Below are 20,950 nucleotides of genomic sequence, written 5' to 3' on the forward strand. Positions count from 1 at the left end.
CCTGGGCATCTGCCCCAGAGTGTGTTTTTAGTCACCACCCTGCGCTGCTTGTGTCCCAGGTTGCGTGAAGGTGTGCATGAACAGATCCTTTATCTGGAACAAGGCTTACACAAGACACAAAGCCACCTATGACCCAGCTTTGTTATACGAATTCTAAAAGGTGTGAGCGTAAAACAAGAAATGCACTTTATGAAAAGGTGTTGAAGGCAGGAGAAGCAGTGGGCATTTGTAGATGGGGGATTTTCAGGTGGTGCATATTTTTCTCACTACACAAATCTGTATTTTCCTAATTTTCTACCTGCACTAATTAATGTTAGAATGATGAAATAAAAGTGGAAACTTTTCTAAGGATCCTACTGAGGAAGGGGTCAGCTGCTGTGAGTCCTGAGAACAGCTCAGGGCCAGGGAGGGCAGGTATGCAGGTGGCACTCGCCCAGATCCTAACAGAAGTCTTCTCCCCGGTTGTCCAGGACATCATCGAGGGGGGCAGCCTGCGCATCCCCCTCCAGGAACTGCACCAGATGATCCTGACCCCCATCAAGGCCTATAGCTCCCCCAGCGCCACCCCGGAGGCACGCCGCCGGGAGCCCCCAACCCAACACCAGCCCTCCCTGATGGGCCCCGAGAGCCAGAGCCCCGACTGCAAAGACAGCACAGTGGCCGCCAGCGCCTCTGCCAGCGCCTCTGCCGGGGCCAGCGGAGGGCTCCAGCCGCACCAGCTCAGCAGCTGCGATGGGGAGCTGGCTGTCGCCCCGCTGCCGGAGGGGGACCTGCCCGGGCAGTTCACACGCGTCATGGGGAAAGGTATTCTCTCTGGTAGCACTAAGCAGAGGCAGAGGCTCCTGAGGGGCTCCCGGGTGTTGGGTAAACTGCCCGTCCAAGTAGATGGCGGGAACTCCGTCTTCCAGATAGGGAAGTGTGGCTGGGGTCGTGCCATCGGGATGGAACTCCTGCCTCTCAGCAGGGCACACTGTGTCGGCATTCCCATTGGAGCCCGTTGGACCTGGGACCCTGCGGGAGGAAGGTGGAATGGACCCTGAAAAAGCTGGCTTCAGGAACAAACCACTTGGCAGCAGGTCCGCTCTCCAAAGTCATAGTGACCGGAGAGGAGAGGAAAGCGGCAGGGCACTGACACCTGAGTCCAGAGCCCAGAGTGCTCCCTGCAAAAAGAATGCCCAGCCCATGGAGACCCTGTCCCTCGCTTCCGGAAGCATTGCAGAGGGGCCCTGATTGGGGGAGCTCTCAGCACAGAACCATTTTGTTCGCCTTCTCCAGGGGCTGTGTTTACATTCTTCCTTCAGGCTTGATCCACTGTACAAGATACTCTCGTGCTAAGAGCTTGTGGTTCTTTAGCATTTACTATGTACCAGGTGGTTGTCAGTACTTCACCTGGGCAGCTTGCTCAATCCTCCCAACATCCCCATTTTACAAAGGAGGAAACTGAGGCACAGGCCAAGAAGCCCACCTCAGCTTGCACAGCTGAGGGAGGGCTAGGATTTGAACTCTGCAGCTTCTCCACCTACCTACCTGATTACCACCACACCTTCTAATTAGCTGAAGTTGGAGCAGGGTTGACTTCCATGTGAAAATGCCTCATGCCTCCTGGCCTCTCCTGGCACCAGTCTCTCCTGACTGCCTCCACTGCCCTTGCCACCACCATTCTTTCCACACAGAAATGTCTTCGAGTTTTCAGAAACTTATGTAGTCTCTTATTTCTGAGCTTTTGTGCATACTTTCCCTCTTTCAGGGACCTGGGCCCCTACTAGTCCATATACAGCTTTAAAGATAATTGCAAAACAGCATCTTATCCCAATGGATGCATCATTGCAGGCCCTCACCTCAGAGTTCATTTGTGCAGTACATAACCTGCACATCTGTACTGTCCAGAACATTTCTTCCCTCACCCCGTTCTCTTCACCTATGTTCTGCCTCATTCTCCAAGTCTCAGTTGAGTCCTCATTTGGGCCAAGAAGGCTACCTGATCCCCTGGACTGGGTCAGGGATCCCTCTCATGAGCCCACAGCTCCTTTACTCTCTGTTTTAGGCCAGTTCACACTGGATGGCAATTGCCTGTTTGCTTGACTATATCCCCATTAATCCGCACCACTGCCAGACCATTTTCCATAGCCACTGGATACCCTGCAGGTAACACAGTGCTTGGCTGCTGGCAGGTGCCTGATAAGTAAGCGGTGCACAAAGTGAGGGATGACCTCAGTCTCTGCAGCTTGCAGTGCACCATGAGCATGCTGCATGCATGTCTGTGGGGCAGGATGGAATTCACAGCATCGCCCTTGGGTAAGAGCACCCAGGCTGCCCAGACGATCCTCTGCCTTTCCCCGGGCTCAGACCCTTATGTCCACGTCCCTGAAAATGTCCAACATTAGAATAATCTGTGTGTGACGGAATGCTTTGCAGGAAATCTTGATTATTTTTTTTTAATGTGGAAATAGCATTCTTTTCCTTTAGAATAGAAAAACCATTTTTTCCCTTTATTGTCCTATATCTCAGACCATTTTAAAGAACCAAGTTTTCACTGATAGATATGGACACCTGAGCCATGTAGTTGCAATAGGAAACATCCCCCACCTGGGCAAGTTCTTTAAAAAAGACAAATTCATAGAAATCTGGTTCAGGAGAGGACTCTTGGCTTCCCTCGGGGCTCGAGGGCTAGGGCAGGTCCTCAGTCTCCTCACCTCCCATGGGTGGCGGCAGCCCTGCGCATGTGGTCCAGCACCCCATCCCTGCAAGGAGGTCAATGGTGGGCTCAGCCCTCATGAGACGACACTCCTGTGGTTCTGCTTCTGTTTACATTTTAACTACCTTGTATAAAGTTTTAAACCAAACTCATGCTCAAATTAAAAAGAGGCAAAGTGAAAATCAACCCCTCTCCCAAGCTCTGCCATCTTCCTCCCAAGAGACAGTCACTGCAAAGTCCAGGGATGTCCTTTCAAAAACTTTGTCATCATGTGGATATCCACTTTTACACACACAGGTCTTCTCTTCTGCAACTTGTTGTTATAAACAGTAAATGCTTTGGCTGTTTCTATCCATTAAAATAGCGCCATTGCATTCTTTTTTAAAGTTTGTATACTGATGCAGTATATGCACAAACCATAGTTTATTTAACAGAGTCTCTCCCTATGAATGAACGAAGATATTTTTGTTATTATACATGACGCTATACTGAAAAGCTGTGTACAAAGATGTGGAATAAATGGAATTCTGTAACAGATTGGTTGGAAAGAGGAAGAAACCAAAAATGATGCCCAGCTTCCAATCTTGATCGGTTCGAGTGCCAGATACCCTTGCTCTCTGGCTACTTCTGTCCTGCCACTTGGCTTGAAAATGCCACCAGCAAAGCCAGAGCCTTGTGGCCTCTAGGATGAGGGCAGAGTGGCCACCATATGTGACCATGCGAAGCCCAGTGCCCGCGTGTATTCTACCTGCAGATCAACTCGGCTCTGTCTTTACCAGCACTTCCTTGAGCATGGAGGTGAACCTGTGTGTGTATGAATGTGGGTATCGCTTAGAGAAAAGAACTCTCCAGCAACAGAGCGGCAGGTTTCCTGCTCCTGTGCACGCCCACACGCCTCGCAGCCTAAAAGAGGTGCCAGACTCCTTCCTCCACAAACACCACTGCCTCTCCACCTGGCAAGAGGGGTGCAGTTCATTCATAAAATGGTGGAGGCTGCTCTCCCATGGCCTCAGAGGACTTTGAGTCCTTTGAAGCCCCCTCATACAGAGCCACTTGCAAGGACTGAGCTCAGGAACCTGCTGTTCTTCCTATCACAGAGTGTGTGTCTCCAGCTGATGGCAGAAGGCTTAATATAGAATGGTATGACTGGAATTAACCCAAGGGGCTTCTTGGGGTGAGGGCTCCAGCGGTGACCAAGCCTTTGACTCCCGTGGAATGAGGAGCCTCCTGGTCTTTTTTATGAACCTTATGTAAAGCCGAGACATACATACCTCTCAAAATCTTGGTCGTGAAAGGAAATCAGAGGCAGATCTCAGAGGCTAGAAGGGGTGTGTGTTGTCCTAATCTGTCCTCGTCATCTTTTTTTCTCTTCTTACTTCACAGTGTGCACACAGCTCTTGGTCTCCAGACCTGATGAGGAAAATATAAGTTCCTATTTACAGCTCATAGACAAGTGTCTAATTCATGAGGTGAGTAGTGACTGGTTTCATCAAACTGTTGTCCTAAAGATTAGAAATGCTTCTCAGAGTTTCTGTGGTATGATTGTTTTAGTCTCCAACAACTTGTTTTTAAAGGGTGGATGATCATTAATAATAGTTCAGGCAGAACTCGGCTATGGCTGCCTCAAACCCAGACACAGCTTATGTGTTACCAAAGATTCACCCAGACCCAGAGCTCTGCTGTCAGGGGAATGCCTGAGAGGACTTCTGACTCCAGAAGAATCCCTGAGTGGGCAAGTCTGGGTGGTAGACACAGCCCTGCCACTAGCCCCGGGTGTTTTTAAGTCTTTTTAATATATCGTGTTGAAACGTTTTGCCTTTTAGTGCAGGAAAACTGGAGGAGGGAAAAAGGAAATACACAAAATGATTAACGGATGTGTGTTTGTGTGTGGATAGATGGCTGTTTGGACTGTGGTTTTTTATAGGAACTGTATGTGCCATATGTCCTTTGGAAGGAGGGCTGAGGCAACTGAGGCCGTGCCTACCAGACTGTGAGAGCACATTTTTCATGTACAGAGCTGGGCAGGCTCCTGGGCATGGGTGGGCTGGTGGGCACATAGGGAGGAGGAGTTGGGCCTCAGATCCCAGCATCCAGTGGTTCCTTGGTCATACATCATGCACAAAGAGTTACAGAAACAAGGTCTAGGCTACAGAAAACTTGGAACCAGAGAACCTATGTAGTGAGGTCTTTTTTCATAGGATTTTGGTGGTTAAACAGCCCCTGAGCTTCCTCACCTCTGCTTGGCAGGAGCCCAGCAGGCCCCAAGGGAGAAAATGTCCAGCATGGCAGCCTGGCCTGGGTCCTTCCCCACTTGCCATTCATGCTTCCCACACTCCAAGCCACCACATAGGCCTTGGACCATGGAAGGTCTCTCTTCAGTGGCCCTCCACCAGGTCCATGACCTGAGGCTACCTGCTCTCATATGCTGGTTCGTAGTCTCCCCTGGGATTCATCCCAGCCACTCCTTCCCCACTCCCCCAAACCTCCATCCTCACAGTGCCTTCTCTGGGCAGCGTGAACTCTTGCGTGCCACCTTCGCTCCAGCCAAAGCCTTCTGTCAGTGTGAGCACCTCTGTCAGCTGCCTGGGTCGGGAGCTCGCTCACACACACCATTCTCTGGCATATGCAACTGTTTCAAAGTGCTGGGTTTTTTGCTTTAAAAAAAAAAAAAAAGGTTTATTTTGGTTTGTTTTTTGTTGTTGTTGTCGTCGTTGAGGTTTTTTGTTTTTGTTTTTGTTTTTGTTTCCCCTGCAGTGGTTTCTCCAGAGCAGCCAGGCACTATCTAATGATTGCCAAAGCCTGAAGGGCTTATTTGTGTATTTCAGAAAGTGACAAGGCACCTCCCACAAGCCCCAACTAACCCTTTACTATTTCTAATCCTGTCACTGCCCTTGTTTTGAATTGAAAAAAGTGACAGAAAGAAAAGATGGCAAGATCACATTGGAGGATCTTACAATTCATTCTTTCTGTAGAAATTTATCGAGAGCCTAGGCCGCCCTCCTAGCTAGGTGGCTTATGATGTGAGGTGAGACAAATAGAAAACAGGTCATCACTTTCATGTCAATAAAGCCCCTGATAAGGTCCTCCGCACACGTCCTGGAGCTCAGAGAGGAGTGCAGGTACCTAACCAGAGTCAAAATCTGGGCATTTCCTCAGAGGACTGTCTCTAAGCTGATGGCCACAGGCCAGCTCCAGGACTGCTGTGGGGAAGACTCAGTAAGGCAGCGACAAGAGCCCAGGCAGAGGTGGCGTCTGGAGGGCCCTGTGTTGTCTTGGGGAGGAGGACATCGTGCGTGGGTTGGGGAGGATTTAAACTTCTGAAAAAGCAAACCGGAACACTGCTTCCTCTCCCACGCCCACCCTCAATGCCGAGACTTCAAGATATGCCAAGATGAGGTGCCTTCCACTCACCTCCAGTTGCTGAGCCCTGAGACAAAAATAATGAGTCCTCCAGCTGCCTCTGTGGAACAACATGCAAGCCTCCTAATTGGTCTACAGCAGCCCCGAAATGTTGGCCTGCCGCCTCTCACTTTCCTGCTATCCTGCAGGTCCTCCCTGGGCACCCTGACTCTCATTTTGCTTTCCCCTGGCAGCCCCAAGTAACCCAATGCAAAACTGCACTGAGTGGTCTCGTCTGCTGACTGCCTAAGCGACCTTTCTTCTGCGGGAAGGAAGGAGCCTATGACACGTCCACTACTCTGAATTCATGTCAGGATGGATGGACCTATGCTCTACTTTGCAAGGGAAAATGTTGTTCAAGGCTTTTTGTTATTATTTTAGTTTGAGAAAGTGCAAAAGTGCCGAATTTTCATTCGGTGTGGTCAGAACACAGCCTCCCTGCGAGGCCCGTTGAGATGCAAGCCCGCATCCAGGGGAGGTTAGGCTGCACTCATGAGACCGGGCTCCCTCTCACAGCCAGAGCATGCTGTTCCTCAGCCAGCTGAGAGAGGGCAAGGTGTTGACTAAGCCCGGAGCCCTCCCTTCTAGCTACCTGGAATAGAAAAGGAAGCACAGGGAAGTTTTTCTTGTGAGAGCACTTTGATTCCTGGATTACAGCTCCAGTCTTCTGGCCTTGCTGTCCTGAAGTGGTTCCAGGAAGATGGTTCTTGTCCCTTTATGAGACTTTTCATCCAGCACATAAACTACAGGACACATTGCAGTCATCTTCCTTCAGACAGAATTATGGGTCTGGGCCTGACGGGGACAGGGGACTCAGAACTGGCTGACTGGTGGTGTCTGGATGGCCTGTAGGTATGGAATCTTCTCTTCCCTGCCAGACCAGAGGCAGCTGCTCCCCAGCCCAACCAGTGGAGGGGCCTGTGGTGAGATGTCATGCATTACAGCCACTAGCAGACACCCTATAATGGAGCACTACTTTGCAGGCACAGGAAATCCCTGGAGCCAGTCAGGACCTAGCTCTGGCTTCCTGACTTGATGCTTCCTGGCTGAGAAGACCCAGCCACACCCTCACTCAGCACTACCAAGGGACTGGCTCCTATCTGCACCCCAAATTAAAAGAGACTGACACCCCAATAGTGAGTGAGTGAGCTGACGTTCCTGTTGAGATATAAACAACTCATCTTGTTGGATGCTTTTTGCCACCATGGGAGATATCATATACATAATAATATCCTTAGAAGGACATCTATAAGGTGGGCCACTTATTCCTTAGTGACTCAGACACTCAGGCAAGTTATCCTTCAGGCTGGCCCCAGACCAGTTCAGTATTATAGGTTCAAGACCTTTAAGTTGTTTGGTTTGTGCTCCTGTCGGGGCTAAAGGTCATTGTTGAATATCATATATGAAGAACATGTATAGACCACCCTCAAAGGGCAGGTTATAGCATCTGGGAGCAGCCTGGGGTGAATCATTACTAACAGCACATTTGAGGTATTCTCAGTGCTTTCCATGTGTGGTCTCAGTTCATTCTCACAGTGACCCTTTGAGCAAGGTATCACTACACTCAGTTTCTGGAAGGAACTGTCTTGGGTAGAGGAACTTGCAAGGGATTCATGCCCTGCTCATCTGCATCCAGAGCCCTTCTCTGACCCCCTGAGCTGGACTCTGTTCCCCAAATCATCTTGACCAGCACAACTGCATCTTGTGTCCTCAACATTTGGCTGAATAAACTGTTGACCAGTTTAGTAATCCTTCCTTTTAGTAATCCATCAGAAACTCCTGCCTCTGTGTGTGTGTGTGTGTGTAATGGGACACTCAGTTAGCATCACCCACAAATGAGAGGAGCATGAAGGAGAACCACATCCTTAGCCATGTTCCTCTAACTCCAGTGGGGCACCGAGGGCTCTGGTAGGGTAGCCCTCCTTGGTGAATATGCCCCATGGCATCTGGTTAAGATCACCCAGGAGGAAGGGGTTTGCAAGCCATCAGTCACATTTCCATAATGTGAATAACATCATTTTACTTTTGTCTACAGAGTTCTCCTGTGTTTAGGTCCATAAAAGACTATGCTTCCTTAAGAAAAAATTAAGCTGTCACTTTTTTTCTTCATTTAAGGAATCTGTTTCCTTTATGGGAACTTGTCATTTAGTCTGTTACTCTAAGTAATATTTTATTACTACTTAAAGGCTTTCATGCCTTATTGACAAAACTGCTTGGGAGTGTTACCTCTGTTATTGTTATCGCTAATCAATCAAGTCAGGTGGCTTCCCCACAGCATGTGTTCTAAGCCACAGTCCGGGTACTTGATGGTGTATGTTAAGTGAGGTCTTCACCATCTAGGACATACACCATCTAGGACCATGTGTCCTAGATTGTGCATGATGTACCTGAACATTCACCAGGGTACTTGCTACAAACTCAACCTCCCTAAACAACCCTCCAACTCTATTCAGTGAGGTTCTGGTATATGGGAAGGGGCCCAGGAAGCTGCATTTAATAATCTCCTTGGCTGATTTAATATAGTGTGAATTTGAGAGACCCTGCATTGGGAACTCATGACTGGACTGTGGTGAGTGCAAAGACTTTACAGAAAAGGACACATGATGTAGATACATGTTACGGGGGTGAAGGCAAAACATCCCTACACACCAATTTTACTAGAAAAGACTTGAGAGGCCATCAGATCTACCTATTTTCCTAAACTATCACCAAGGTTTAGGTGCACTAGGAGTTTCTGTAGGGCATAGGGCTGCTTAACTAGAGATTTCTCAGCAAAGCTCTAAAAGGCAGAACATCTACTCCATTCTCTGAAGCCCTACCAACCATTCCAGGGTTACCACACACCATCAAGCAGATTGATTTTTGGAGTGGTTTAGAATTTCCATTGATTATGAAAATGCAGGGAGTCTGCAAAAGCCAGAGTATTCAACAATCAATTTTGCAATTCATTTTTGGTTAATGAGTAGAGTTCACAGAGAAGTCGGAAGAGGGGAAGATGTGCAGATCTGCCAGAAATGCAACCAAAAATGAGGGTTGTCAACAGCTTAATGCATGGACCTTACCAGGTGCCTCCAATGCCAAATAATTTGAATCTTCAGCACAGGTGGCTCCCAAATTAAACGGCTGTTTGGACCAGGGTGAAAACAGGTGAAGAAAAGGCAACCACAGAGACACTGATGTTTTCCCTTATTAATTGCATGTTTTTCCCTCTAATGTCAGGCTGCGTCACCCATTTAAAAGTCCTGTTTGTTTCTGCAGGCATTCACAGAGACGCAGAAAAAAAGATTGTTGTCATGGAAACAGCAGGTGCAGAAGCTCTTTCGGTCTTTCCCTCGGAAAACCCTCCTAGACATATCAGGATATCGACAGCAAAGAAAGTATGTTGGGATTTCGTTCTTTGTGATACTCGGTGGTTCCCCTGTGTCTCTCGGGCTGCCTCTGTTCCTGGGGCAGGCGTATGGTGGTGCATTGCTCCTTCCCTGTGGCGACTTCCAGAGTTCCAAATCGCATTTGTTAAACAGGTGGGGCTGGGGAAAGACTGTTAGGGAGAGCATTCCCAGAAGAAGAGCTGAATGTGAGCTTTTGTAACTCAATTTACATTGTTAAATGATATTAGCCTAGACTAGCCTGGGAAGGGACAGTGGGTATGATTTAATGAATGCCAGCAAAACACAGGTGGTTGATCCACAAAGGGGGTTCCAAGAGTACAAAAAATGGGCCCTTCTACCAGCACCTTAAGTGGTATGCAATTTTTTTTCTCCCTTCTAGCAGCAGACAAGCTAATTATAGTTGGTGGCAGGGTGAAGAGCCCAGTGCTAGTCTATTTTGGTCTGAGCTGCAGTCTAATAGTGGAGCAGTACCATTCTTGATTTTTTTCATAGTACTTCAGCTTCTTGGATGCAGTTAAAAATAAGCCTGGTTGTACATTAGAACCTGTTACCTTCATATGACTTTAAGCTGAGGAATCCAATTGCATATTAAAAGTGAACTGAAATGAAAACTTACAGGAGAAATTAATGAGGGGTGTGGGAGTTAATGCTCGAACAATGGCGGGGAGTCGTTGGGAATTAAGGGAGTGATAATACACACATCCTGAAAGGAATCAACATTCTATTTTACATTTTAAAACATGAACAGATAATTTCTTCCCTTGCAACTAACAGGTTCTGTTAGGTGCACAGGCATTTCATTTCTCAGTGCATATATAGAAGCTCTGTGTTGTTAAAATGTGGGACATTTATTTGCATAAGTGTGCCTTAAAACATCACTGTTTTGTATTATTTAAAGGGAGGTCAGGCCAGCTGTAGTTTGCAAAAGTCTTCATGAACTATTTATTTTAAAATGAAAGTGTTATCACATTCCAGCATATAGCACTGTTATTTATTAAACAAACATTTATTTAGCACATACTATGTGCCAAGTGGTATCCAAGCACTTAAAAATATCAATATATTTCATCCCTGCAACAACCCTATGAGATAGAGCTGCTATTATTAACCCAATTTACATATGCGTTGGTAGGCAGGGACACTCAGGATGTGGACCAAGCAAGACAGCGCCAGCCCTGGATTATGCTCTTCACCACTGCTGAGTCAGGCAACGCTCATGGTCTGAGGTTGAGGAACACTATTGCCAACTTCCTGGCCCGAAGCCATCTGGGGTTGCCAAGTCCTGCTGGGTTGGGCTAGACCACCTCTGTGCTCTTGAGGACTCCCAGCGGCCTAGATGAAAGACAAGATCTGCTCTTCATTCTCCCTTTTTCTAAAGGCAGCACCTCTCCCAAGTAAGGGAAAAGAGGCTCCAGACTCTGCCCTGGGGAAGCAAGCTCCAAGAAGACAATATTCAGAGGTTGAAGTTGAAGATAGGGCTTTTGAGCTCTTTGCTCCTCCTCCCCAAAGTCCCATCCTCTGCCTCTGCCAGCCCTGTTTGATCCACATCCTTGATTCTCAGGACAAAGCAGGGACAGTAACCTCAAGCTTTCCAGAATATTAATGAGCTATTGCTTGGATTGGACTAATGCAAGGCTTTCCAGGTTGGAATCCTGATAGTCCTCTTTTTATTGATTCAATGAAAGAATGAATTCAGTCATCAATTGTAGATGTTCAATTGGATATCACCAAAACCCTGAAAAATATTTTGTTCTCCTAAGTATTTCCTCTGGGATCTTTTTATACTATTAATTTGCTTTGAAGGCCCGTTTCTCCAATAATGCAAGGGTAACTACAGCCCAGCCCCTGCTTGAATTATCACAAATCCCAAATTAATTGCTTCTTATTTATGTCATTTTATCAAAGACTTTTCATGCATTTCAAGGTAATGAAATCAGATTTAGAAAGAGAAGGAGGGGCACAGATACACAGAGGAGGAGAATAAGAAAGGAAAACTTACTTTTGTCACTTTGTTCTTTACCCAGAAAGCATGATTATTTCATTAAGCCTAGAGATCTTAAGTAACCTACGCGTTCAGTTGCCAACAGTGGCTCAGCAACCTTAGCTTTGTCATAACCTACTAAGGACACGGTAGCAAGGTCTGAAAAATGACAGCCTTGTCGAATCCTCCCGCATCACATCCTATCCCCAGAATGTTCTGGGCTCAGTTCTCCTCTCCCCAACAGCTGAGACCTAACTCTAGGAGTCCCAAGGTCCCTCATTTCTCTGGTGGCTGTCCCATAACAGCATCCTCTGCTGTTACATTGCTCAAGAACAGCCTTGCCTTCCTGGAAACACAAATCATTTTAGCAACACTCATTGACTGCTGTGTTTTGCATATGAAATAACTTTCTAAAATCCAACCAAAAAGGAAAGTGAGAAAAAGCTATGCACACTAAATAAGGAAAAATATCATAGCAGAATACTGAATCATCTACCAGGTGGCCAAAATTCTGACTCCAGAAACCAAAGGACTGATTTTCACAAAAACAAACACACAAAAAACCCACTTGATCCTTGTTTCCACCTGTTATGTACCTCAGTATCCTCCCTCCAAAGGTCTCTAATCTCTTGAAGTTAGTTCTACCTCTCCTGGCCCTAATTTCATTCTGAGATTATGTTTTTAAAGCGGGGCAGGGGAGAGACCAAGAACCCCCCCAAGCATCGTCCTCCTGCACATTTAGATGAACTTCTGACCGGAATCTTCCCTTGGCCACAAAAGCCTAGAGGTGGAAACACACAAGTCTGGAATTCTCTTCCCTATCCCATCTCTCCTAGGAAATTTTGGAATTCTGGGGTGAAGAGAAACGTTTTCTGAGATCTACTGCACTGCAGGCTCAGAAGACCCTCCCCCTGGCCCCCTCCCCCCCACCAGCTCTCTTGCACAGGAAATGACTGTTCAGCGCCCCCCCCCCCCCATCTCCCACCAGCTAACCTACGTCAAGCCTGTCTGCCGGAGTCTCCTCGCAGGCGAGGTACAAACTCCCCAGTGTAGCTGGACACGCGAGTCTACTCCATCTAGTGGCCGTTGGCAATAACGCATCTCCACTGAACCATCGTGAACAACTTAGGCTGACTCTCTTGGAAAGAATGTGCTGGTTCTTAAAACTCTGCTGGCTGCTGTGCAGCCTCCCAGAACCTGAGGCATGGTGGCAAAAATGAGTTCTTCAGCGCTGAGTTCACCCCACCCAGAGGAAGCAGCCTCCTGCATGGACCCAGGAGAAGCCTGGAATCTCTCCTTTGAAAGGCCCATACCACAAGGAGGGCCTGTGGCATGGATGGCAGTCCATGTCCCACATCCAGGGCACTTCGGCACATTGTCATCTCATCATATTCCTACTCTCAACCTGAGTGTCAGCCCCAAAGATGGCACGGGCCCTGTCACAGGGACAAGCATGATGGCCAAGACTCATTCATTCATTCATTCAACCAGCATTTACTGTGGCAGAAGCTGATATAGTCACTGGACATACAGGATTGAGGAGCACAGACTCTTTTTTCTCATATAACTTAAAATTTAATGGGGTTCACAGGCCTCTCTTCTTCAAGTCTGCTGCAGAGACAGACAGATGAGAACTGGACCTTGGTCTGATGGAAGGAGTTCTGGTTCTGGTTATGCCACTTTCTTGCAGTGTGGCCTCTTGTAGGGTGCTGGGCCCTAGTCCTCAGCATGAGAGATTGGAGGAGACCTGCTTGGAAGGAGGCAGGATAGCTTAACCATCTGGGCTCATATTCCAGCACTGCCCCCTGCTGGCTCTGTGGCCCTCACAAAAGGTCTGTACCTCTGGCTCTAAAGAGATAGTGCACCTACTTCATAGGGTTGTCATGAGGGTTGAGTATAAGTGTCAGGACAGGGCATGTGCTGTTCATCCTAGCCCCTCCCTGGCACAAAACACCTCACAGACCTCTTACCTGTCAAAATTCGAGCAACCCCACTGGTAGCCTGGGGTTGGGAGGGCTGAAGAATGATTGATAGTCTCCTGGTTCTTTTTCCTTGTTCTAGTCGCGGCTTTGGGCAGTCCAACTCCCTCCCGACGGCCGGCTCTGTGGGCGGTGGCATGGGCAGACGGAACCCACGCCAGTACCAGATCCCCTCTCGGAATGTCCCTTCTGCCCGCCTAGGCCTCTTGGGCACCAGTGGATTCGTCAGCTCCAGCCAGCGCCACACCGCAGCCAACCCTACCATCATGAAACAAGGAAGACAGGTTTGCCTGCCCCGGGGAGCAGGGAGGTCAGTCAGGCTCAGAGCCTGCGACTTCAGGACTTCCCTTCAGATGAACCGGGGTGGGGAGAGAGGTCAGGAGCTAAACTGAGGGATGACTGAGCCCAGGCAACCCAGCAGTGTGCAGGTTATTTCTCTGGGAGGCAAAGCAACCCCTTGGCTGTGCTGGAGATGCCCTGCACGCTGTAGCCTCAGGAACCCTGCGGATGAGGACCTTTAAGGAGATGTGCCCCAACTAATTCTTCTTTACCTTGATCCTTGGCCCACCTCAACAGATCTGTCACCTCCCAGGTCTGGGTTCCAGAGAACCCTGAACATTTAAGGAGCTTTCGCCACCTTTTTATGTGTGACAAATAGCTCCTTTGTCATGGTTCCAGCTGTGATGGAGATTTCACAAATTAAATCTGAGAGAGGCTATCAAAGGGAACGTGAGCACATTCCCAGATGGTGAAGGCCAGGCTGCCCAGAGGTCCTTACTGGGTGATCTAAAGCTGACCCGTTCCATGGCCCTGCCCTTACTTCCCACCTGTGTCCTCAGCCCTGTGAGGCCCTACAGGTTGGTGCTGAGACTGGAGAGACATAAGCAGGGCTGAGGCTCTGAGTGCTCATGAGAAACTAAGGAATGAGAGATTGACTTACAAACAGGAAAACCACTCCAAGAGAGACGGGTGGATTCCATCTCAAAGGGAAGTGGCCCGGGGTCTGAGAAATCACCATTTTGTGATCATTGTCCCCAGCCCCCCCTGATCAGGGGGCTGTCACTGCCCAGACACACAAGCTGAGTTGGGCCAGTGCATTACCAGCTGAGAGGTTCTTTTTCTTCTCCCACTCACTGTGGAGTAAATTGTAAGAAACTCAAAAGGAAAAAAAAAAAAAAAATCAAAGAAGAGCCTGAAATAGTTTGTACTCTTTGTTGCAAACATTTATAGAACTCCCCCAGTTCCTAGGAAAGTGGCAGGAAAAAGCAACACATGGAGTAAAAAAAAAAAAAAAAAAAAAAAAAAAAAAAAAAAAAAAAAAAAAAAAAAATTTTGGAGCTAGTGAGGGAGAGAGGTGGCCAGATTAAGCAGAAGCTTAGAGCCAGGCCTGGGAATGAGCATGTGGGGAAATGCAGTGAATGGAACTTACACCCTGTGAACATACAGGTGGCAAGGCTGCCTGCCAGCTCTCTTCCAGAACTTGGGAGTGTTTGCCTCCTGAATTCTGCCTGGGGCTTTGCTACCCTTCCCCTCCTCAGGATTTCTGGACTAACGGACCCCACTTTGCCTCCCTCACTAGAACCTCTGGTTCGCCAACCCTGGTGGCAGCAACAGTATGCCCAGCCGCACCCACAGCTCCGTCCAAAGGACCCGCTCGCTGCCTGTCCACACTTCTCCACAGAACATGCTGATGTTCCAGCAGCCAGGTAGGACCCAGCTCTTGATCTCTCACTTCCTTCTCCCCTTGTCACAGAGCAGAGGCCAGGATGCCAGAATAGATGCCCCATGAACTCAGCTGGAAAGTGCTTAGCCTCAACTGTCACCACGCATTCTTCTGAGCTTGTAGAAGTCTTTCCTTTTTTAAACTGTGCCTTGCCAGCAGGAATATCGGCTGCTTGGCTGGGATCCAGCATGTGGAGCCCCAGAGTCACTTACAATCTGACGGGGATATTTTTGATACTAGTCATATTTCTAGATTGATTAAGCCAGAGATATCACTAGAGGGGTTCTGTGTGTACGTGTGTGTACGTGTGTGTGTGTGTGAAGTGAGAGTGAAACAGAAAACTCCATCGTGTTGAACTGGTTTGGGATTGCCTTGAGAAGCAATGGCTGTTGGACCAGCCACTTTTCCTTTACTTAGTTAAAGAACATGACTTGACCCACTTCAGGTCAGTTTTACTAGTCATCATGCCTCCTGAAACAAGGTAGCCAGAATTGCCTAAAGTCAATAGTTCCCTGAACCCCTTCTCCTTGTAGGCAGGAATCTCTTATACTCTGAGACAAGCAATCCATAAACCTATCTAGATGTCCCCCATCCCAGCATAGCTCTAGGAAAATGCCACCCTGGACAGTAGAGGCACTCTGCATGGAAGGTCCCATGGGAGTCCAAGGATGGGAAGTGTCCTGTGGCCCAGGGTGGGACAAGGAAGCTTCTAGGAACAGGAGCTAAGCATCAGAGGTGAAGAGGCAGGAAGAGAGCAGGCAGAGTAGCATGCAGAAGGAGCCCAGGAGCAAGACTGCACAGGTATAGTGTCACTACATGGCCCAGAAGCCATGGCTAAGCTGAATCTGGCTATGGTAGAAGCAAGCAGACCAAGACAGCTGTAGTAGTCCTGGTGGAGGGGTGGGGACAACTCTGAATTCAAGCTGAGGAACTCAGAGTCTGGCCCCTCTCAATAGGGAATTCACGGGAGAGTTTGAGCTGTGGGTCAGGCAGGAGAATACAAACGGGGAGACAGGTTAGAGGTGAGCCAGTGGGGAGGATGCTGAAGGAGAAGACCCACCCCAGGGAAAGGCATGTCATGACAGGAAGCAACGACCATATGGTCCAGTGCTGTAAGAACTGCTCCTTTACTTCTAAAACTCCTTTTTTGGGGGGGGGGGGTGCTAGGGGTTGTGGCTCAGTGGTAGAGCGCTTGCCTACCATGTGCAAGGCACTGGGTTCGATTCTCAGCACTGCATATAAATAAATAAAATAAAGGTTCATTGTCAACTAAAAGAAAATAGTTTTTTTAAAAAACTCCTTTTTTTTTTTCCTTTCCCTTTTTCGTTTACAACACTTATAGCTATTTTGCGGGGTTGTGAAGGTCTTCTCCCTGGGTCATTTAGTCCAATCCTGTGTTCTCATGCAAAATTTCATTTAATTCATTCTCAGTAACAATGAATCTGGGCCAGGTAGGGTGGCACCTGCCTATAATCCCAGCTCCTCAGGAGGCTGAGGCAGGAAGATCACAAGGTCAAAGCCAGCCTGAACAACTTAGCAAGACCCTAAACTCAACGTAAAATTTTAAAAGGGCTGGGCATGTAGCTCAGTGGTACAGTGCTTGCCTATCAGGCCCAGGCCCAGGGTTCAACTCCCAGCACCATGAAGAAGACGCGAATCTGGACAAATTTGAAGACATCCTGGACATGAGCAGATCTTTCATCTTGAATGAATAACTCGCCCTGCCTCAATCCCAGCGGTCAACCCAGCTGTCCTTCAGCCTCATGGAGTCCTAGCAGAGCTGACTTTATCTCCTTCAATTCTGAATGCACTGTGTCCTTCTCAATTTTTTCCTCACCTTTTTTTCCCTTCCTGCCTCATTTTGCCCAGTCTCCTGTCCCCCACCTCTTTGTTCTTGCTGTACTTTCCCCATCTTCATTGGGAAGACCAAGCCCAGACATTCCACTTCCTGAGAGCAGAGCCATCCCTGAGCGCTTTGGGTCTGTTGATAAGGATTCTGGGCTGGACCTCTGTTTCTCCTGCACTGTTTTAGAGCAGTGCCAAGTCTCTGGCTCATGTTTGGGGGAACCTTGAATCTAAGATCATTTCTTTTCACACAAAGCCTCTTGTTCTCATAGTTAAATAATCAAATAATACAGGACTTAGGAGGAAAAGTGTCCTTTTCCCCTACCTGTCCCAGTCATAGTTCCATGTTGCAGAGGTATCTATATAGAATAGTTTGTCTTCAATTTTCCTTCAAAGTAGTTACCTGAAAGTCTCTAAATAAATTTGCTTTGCACACCAGATTTAGAACTTTGGAACCCTTGAGGTTTTTTTTTTTTTTTTAATTTATCCCTTTATCAAGCATACAAACCCACATCCAGCCAGGTCCTAATGAATTACAGCATTTCTAATAACAGCCAAAACACAGGAACAAAACTACTCCAAATTTCAAACAAACTGGTGAACCTTCCCTGGAGCCACCCCAAGTCCTACTGCTCATACTCAGCACTGTGGTAGGTGGCAGCTTCTGGGATGTGACCATGAAGGATAAGCCAGGAGATAGCCAGGACCCCGGATCCCTCACTGAAGGGAAAAGAGGCTGCAGAAACTCTGCCAACAGCACTGCTCCTCAATCTTTGCTTCAAGTGCATCCCCTGCCCTTGCCAATCAAACCAGTGTTGTAAGAGAGCTTTTCCTGCATCCTGAGCAGGAGCCTCCATAGATGTTAACCTCAGGTCAGGCCCAAACAAGGCTCAGCATAGAGAGATGGGCCTTTCCACACAAAGCAGCTTGACCCAGTTAGCCATGGAGACTTCTGGAGGCTTGTGGTAGGTGCTAGGAATAGAGACTACAAGTGTCAGATCAGAGGCTGAGGATGTAGCTCAGTGGTAGAGTGCTTTCCTAGCATGCATGAGGCCCTGGGTTTGATCCCCAGCGTCATGAAGGAAAAAAAAAAAAAAGATGTCATATCAGGACAGTGGAAATCAGGAAAGCAAAAAAGTAGCTTTTATTGTTACACTAACAGAAGGAACAGTGAACACAAAATGAAATAGAGATGCATAACAACACAGAATTCAATACTCAGAAATCTTCTTTAGGAGAAGGGAGTGTTTCCCTCCTGGCCCTGAGATGTCTTCAAGGCATCCATTTTAAATCATCTGTGCAAATCATGAAGAGTATAGTGCATTCTAAGGAAGGCTGGATTCCATCAACTTAAGAACAATTCCACTAGGATGGAAGATTTAAAGTATCTCCACAGAATACAGAGAAGACTGGGGATGAGAACTGGCCTCCCACTGTGTTTCAATGATCAGTTTCCCTGCTTGGACTTAAAAGGCTCTTCCTTCTTTCCTAGCTCCACATTATCCAAGGGTCCCATGGGGATTATCTCAGCTGACTTTTTGCTTTCTCCCCACCTGGAAAGGCTTCAGGTGTTTCCCAGGACCGACTGGGAGAGCCATCCAGGGTTACTCCTCTCATGTCCTCTGGGATGACTGAGAAACACTGAGATGGGCCTTCCAGAGTGAGGAGGACAAGATCTGAGACACTCACCAAGCGGGACGCAAGCCTGAAAACAGGGAGGCTTCCAGAGGAGAATGCCACGTTCCTCACAAAGGCCGGGTACTTTCCCATCTGGAGAATTCATTTGGAAATTGTTCAGAGAGTGATCCTTTATTTTGGGAAGCAGCTCTGTTCCTGCTGACCCAGACTCAGTTGCCCTGGGAATCCAGTCAGAGAGGATCTTGGAGTTACTCTGGCACAACGCTCAGAGGCCATGGAGGCTCCTTGCCCCAAGGGGACTGATGGGAAAAGGACAAAGAGAACCCCTAGCAGGCTTCAGAAGGGAAGAAGGGCCACCTCACAGGGCTGCATCCTGGAAATCTCACCCTTTTCTTGCATAGAATCACAGGCAAAAAAAAAAAGTAGATTTTTCCCAGAATGCCCAGCCTGTTGCTTATTCTAAAGTTCTAGATAAATTGGCTTCTTGCCCTCAGCCTCAGGGCCTTGAAGAGAACAATGCAGAATTGCACCGTAGGTGCCCCGGACATGACAATCAGCCCAGGGGCCACTGTCTGCCAAGGACAAGTCACGCATGCTCCTCAAATGGATTCCACAGCAGCACCTCTTAGGGATGGGGAGCTGCTCCCTTCCACTTTTCTCTTGACCTTGACCCTGAAACTGGGGGACTTCTGAAAAAGGACAATTAAAGTTTCCATGACCTTGACCCTAGGAATCCTCATTAAATCCTGGAATGCTCTAATGTTGAGGAAGAGAATTCCTAATACAGGTTGAGTATCCCTTAACCAAAGTACTTAGGACCAGAATGTTTCAGATTTCAAAGTTTTGTTTTGTTTTGTTTTGGTTTGGTTTTTTTGAGAAGATCTGCATGAACTCTATCAATAAAAATCTAAAATCTGAAATGCTCCAAAATCAAACTTTTGGAGCGTGATGTCAGCGCACAGTTTCAGATTTCAGATTTTGGAGTTTTAGATAAGGCTGCTAAGCCTCTACTCAGAGATGTCACCTAAGCTAAAGAAATAGATGTACTTTGGACAACAGCAAAGACAGCTCAGTCAGGAGGCCCCTTTCCCTCTTGCCTTACCAAAGACTGACTGTCCGGTCTGTCACAGCCAGGGTCTGGATAACTAAGAGAAGCCCTCAGGTTTAGCAGGAGCCATAGCAGAGACAGCCTGGTGGTTAATGTGGGGCCAGGAACTGCCCAAATGCCCCTCTAGGGCTTTGTCAAGGGTTCTGTCCCTCAAGCCACATATCACTGAAGGTTTCTAATCTGAGATGGAAGCCATCATCTATCAACAGGACTTTGTCTTAAGCGTACAGCAAGAAGTCACGGATCTGTTTTTATCAAATACACAATTAAAAAGTCACGCTGTTAGGAACATCCGCAGTGTGAACACATGGGCTTCTCCCAAGACTTAAAATTTTTCAGAGCCACCCTGAGAGTGGCGGGGCCACAGCTCCCTAGTGCATCAGTGTGAAGAGTTGGGGGCGAGAGAGCAAGCCTACCGACTCCCCACCGAAAAGAACAGCCGCGGAGATTTGGAGATGCTGGAGCAGAGAGCCCTGCATTTCTCAGCCCCGTTTTTGGAACACTCAATCCCAGGCTTGGAAAATGGCATTTTGCTGCATGTTGGCAAGAAATCCTGCAGCTGAGACGCTTCTCTCCAAATGTCGAGCATCTTTATTTATCCAAATCTCTCCACAGTGTTTGTTTAAAGGGGAGCGCTAGAGAGTAAACTAAATCTTACAATGAGCATATGGATGGCTATAATTGCTGAGGTTTGTTTTTTTTTTTCTTATTTGCTAACTAGCTATATATAAAATTGTGTTTCTATTTTATAGATTTCACACCCTGAAGACTGCTAATTTTTGCATGCATATGATTTTCACATGAATGGATGAAAATACGAAAATACTCTTCCCTCAGGGATTGTCTAATTGCCCCAACCCTGCTCTTAGCAGCAACTAGTGGGTGGGGCAAGAGATGCTCCTGCCATTTTTTCTGGCTCCCAACTTCCTTGGAAGCTCAGTTGGCCTCCATCCACTCAGGAATTGGCCCAGTTATCTTCCAAACCCATCCATGCTGGAACTCATGGCAGAAGAACACTCTCTGCTCCCCCGTGCTTTTCGTATCGATCCATTTTGCCAGCCTTCTCTCTGAGAATTTTAAATAACGGAAACAACATCTGCCTCTGAATTAGCTGGTAATGGGAAACACAAATTGCAAAAGATCTTAATATATGGTTAATCAAAGAAAACAAATACTTTGGTTTGGCCACTGGT

General features: G+C 47.6%; 1 protein-coding gene across 2 annotated transcripts in view; it reads left to right on the forward strand.

Moving 5' to 3' along the window:
• The window catches only part of Samd4a (sterile alpha motif domain containing 4A), a 208,910-nt gene that overhangs the window by 177,655 nt on the left and 10,305 nt on the right, over positions 1 to 20,950 (forward strand). For both annotated transcript variants that reach the window (XM_047542032.1, XM_047542033.1), the window contains 5 exons: positions 471 to 804; positions 4,079 to 4,164; positions 9,353 to 9,471; positions 13,526 to 13,727; positions 15,023 to 15,149. In XM_047542032.1, coding sequence (XP_047397988.1) covers positions 471 to 804; positions 4,079 to 4,164; positions 9,353 to 9,471; positions 13,526 to 13,727; positions 15,023 to 15,149 — 868 coding nt within the window. The remainder of the gene's footprint in view (positions 1 to 470; positions 805 to 4,078; positions 4,165 to 9,352; positions 9,472 to 13,525; positions 13,728 to 15,022; positions 15,150 to 20,950) is intronic.

The sequence above is a fragment of the Sciurus carolinensis genome, chromosome 2 (assembly GCF_902686445.1).
Source record: "Sciurus carolinensis chromosome 2, mSciCar1.2, whole genome shotgun sequence".
In the NCBI taxonomy this organism is placed as follows: domain Eukaryota; kingdom Metazoa; phylum Chordata; class Mammalia; order Rodentia; family Sciuridae; genus Sciurus; species Sciurus carolinensis.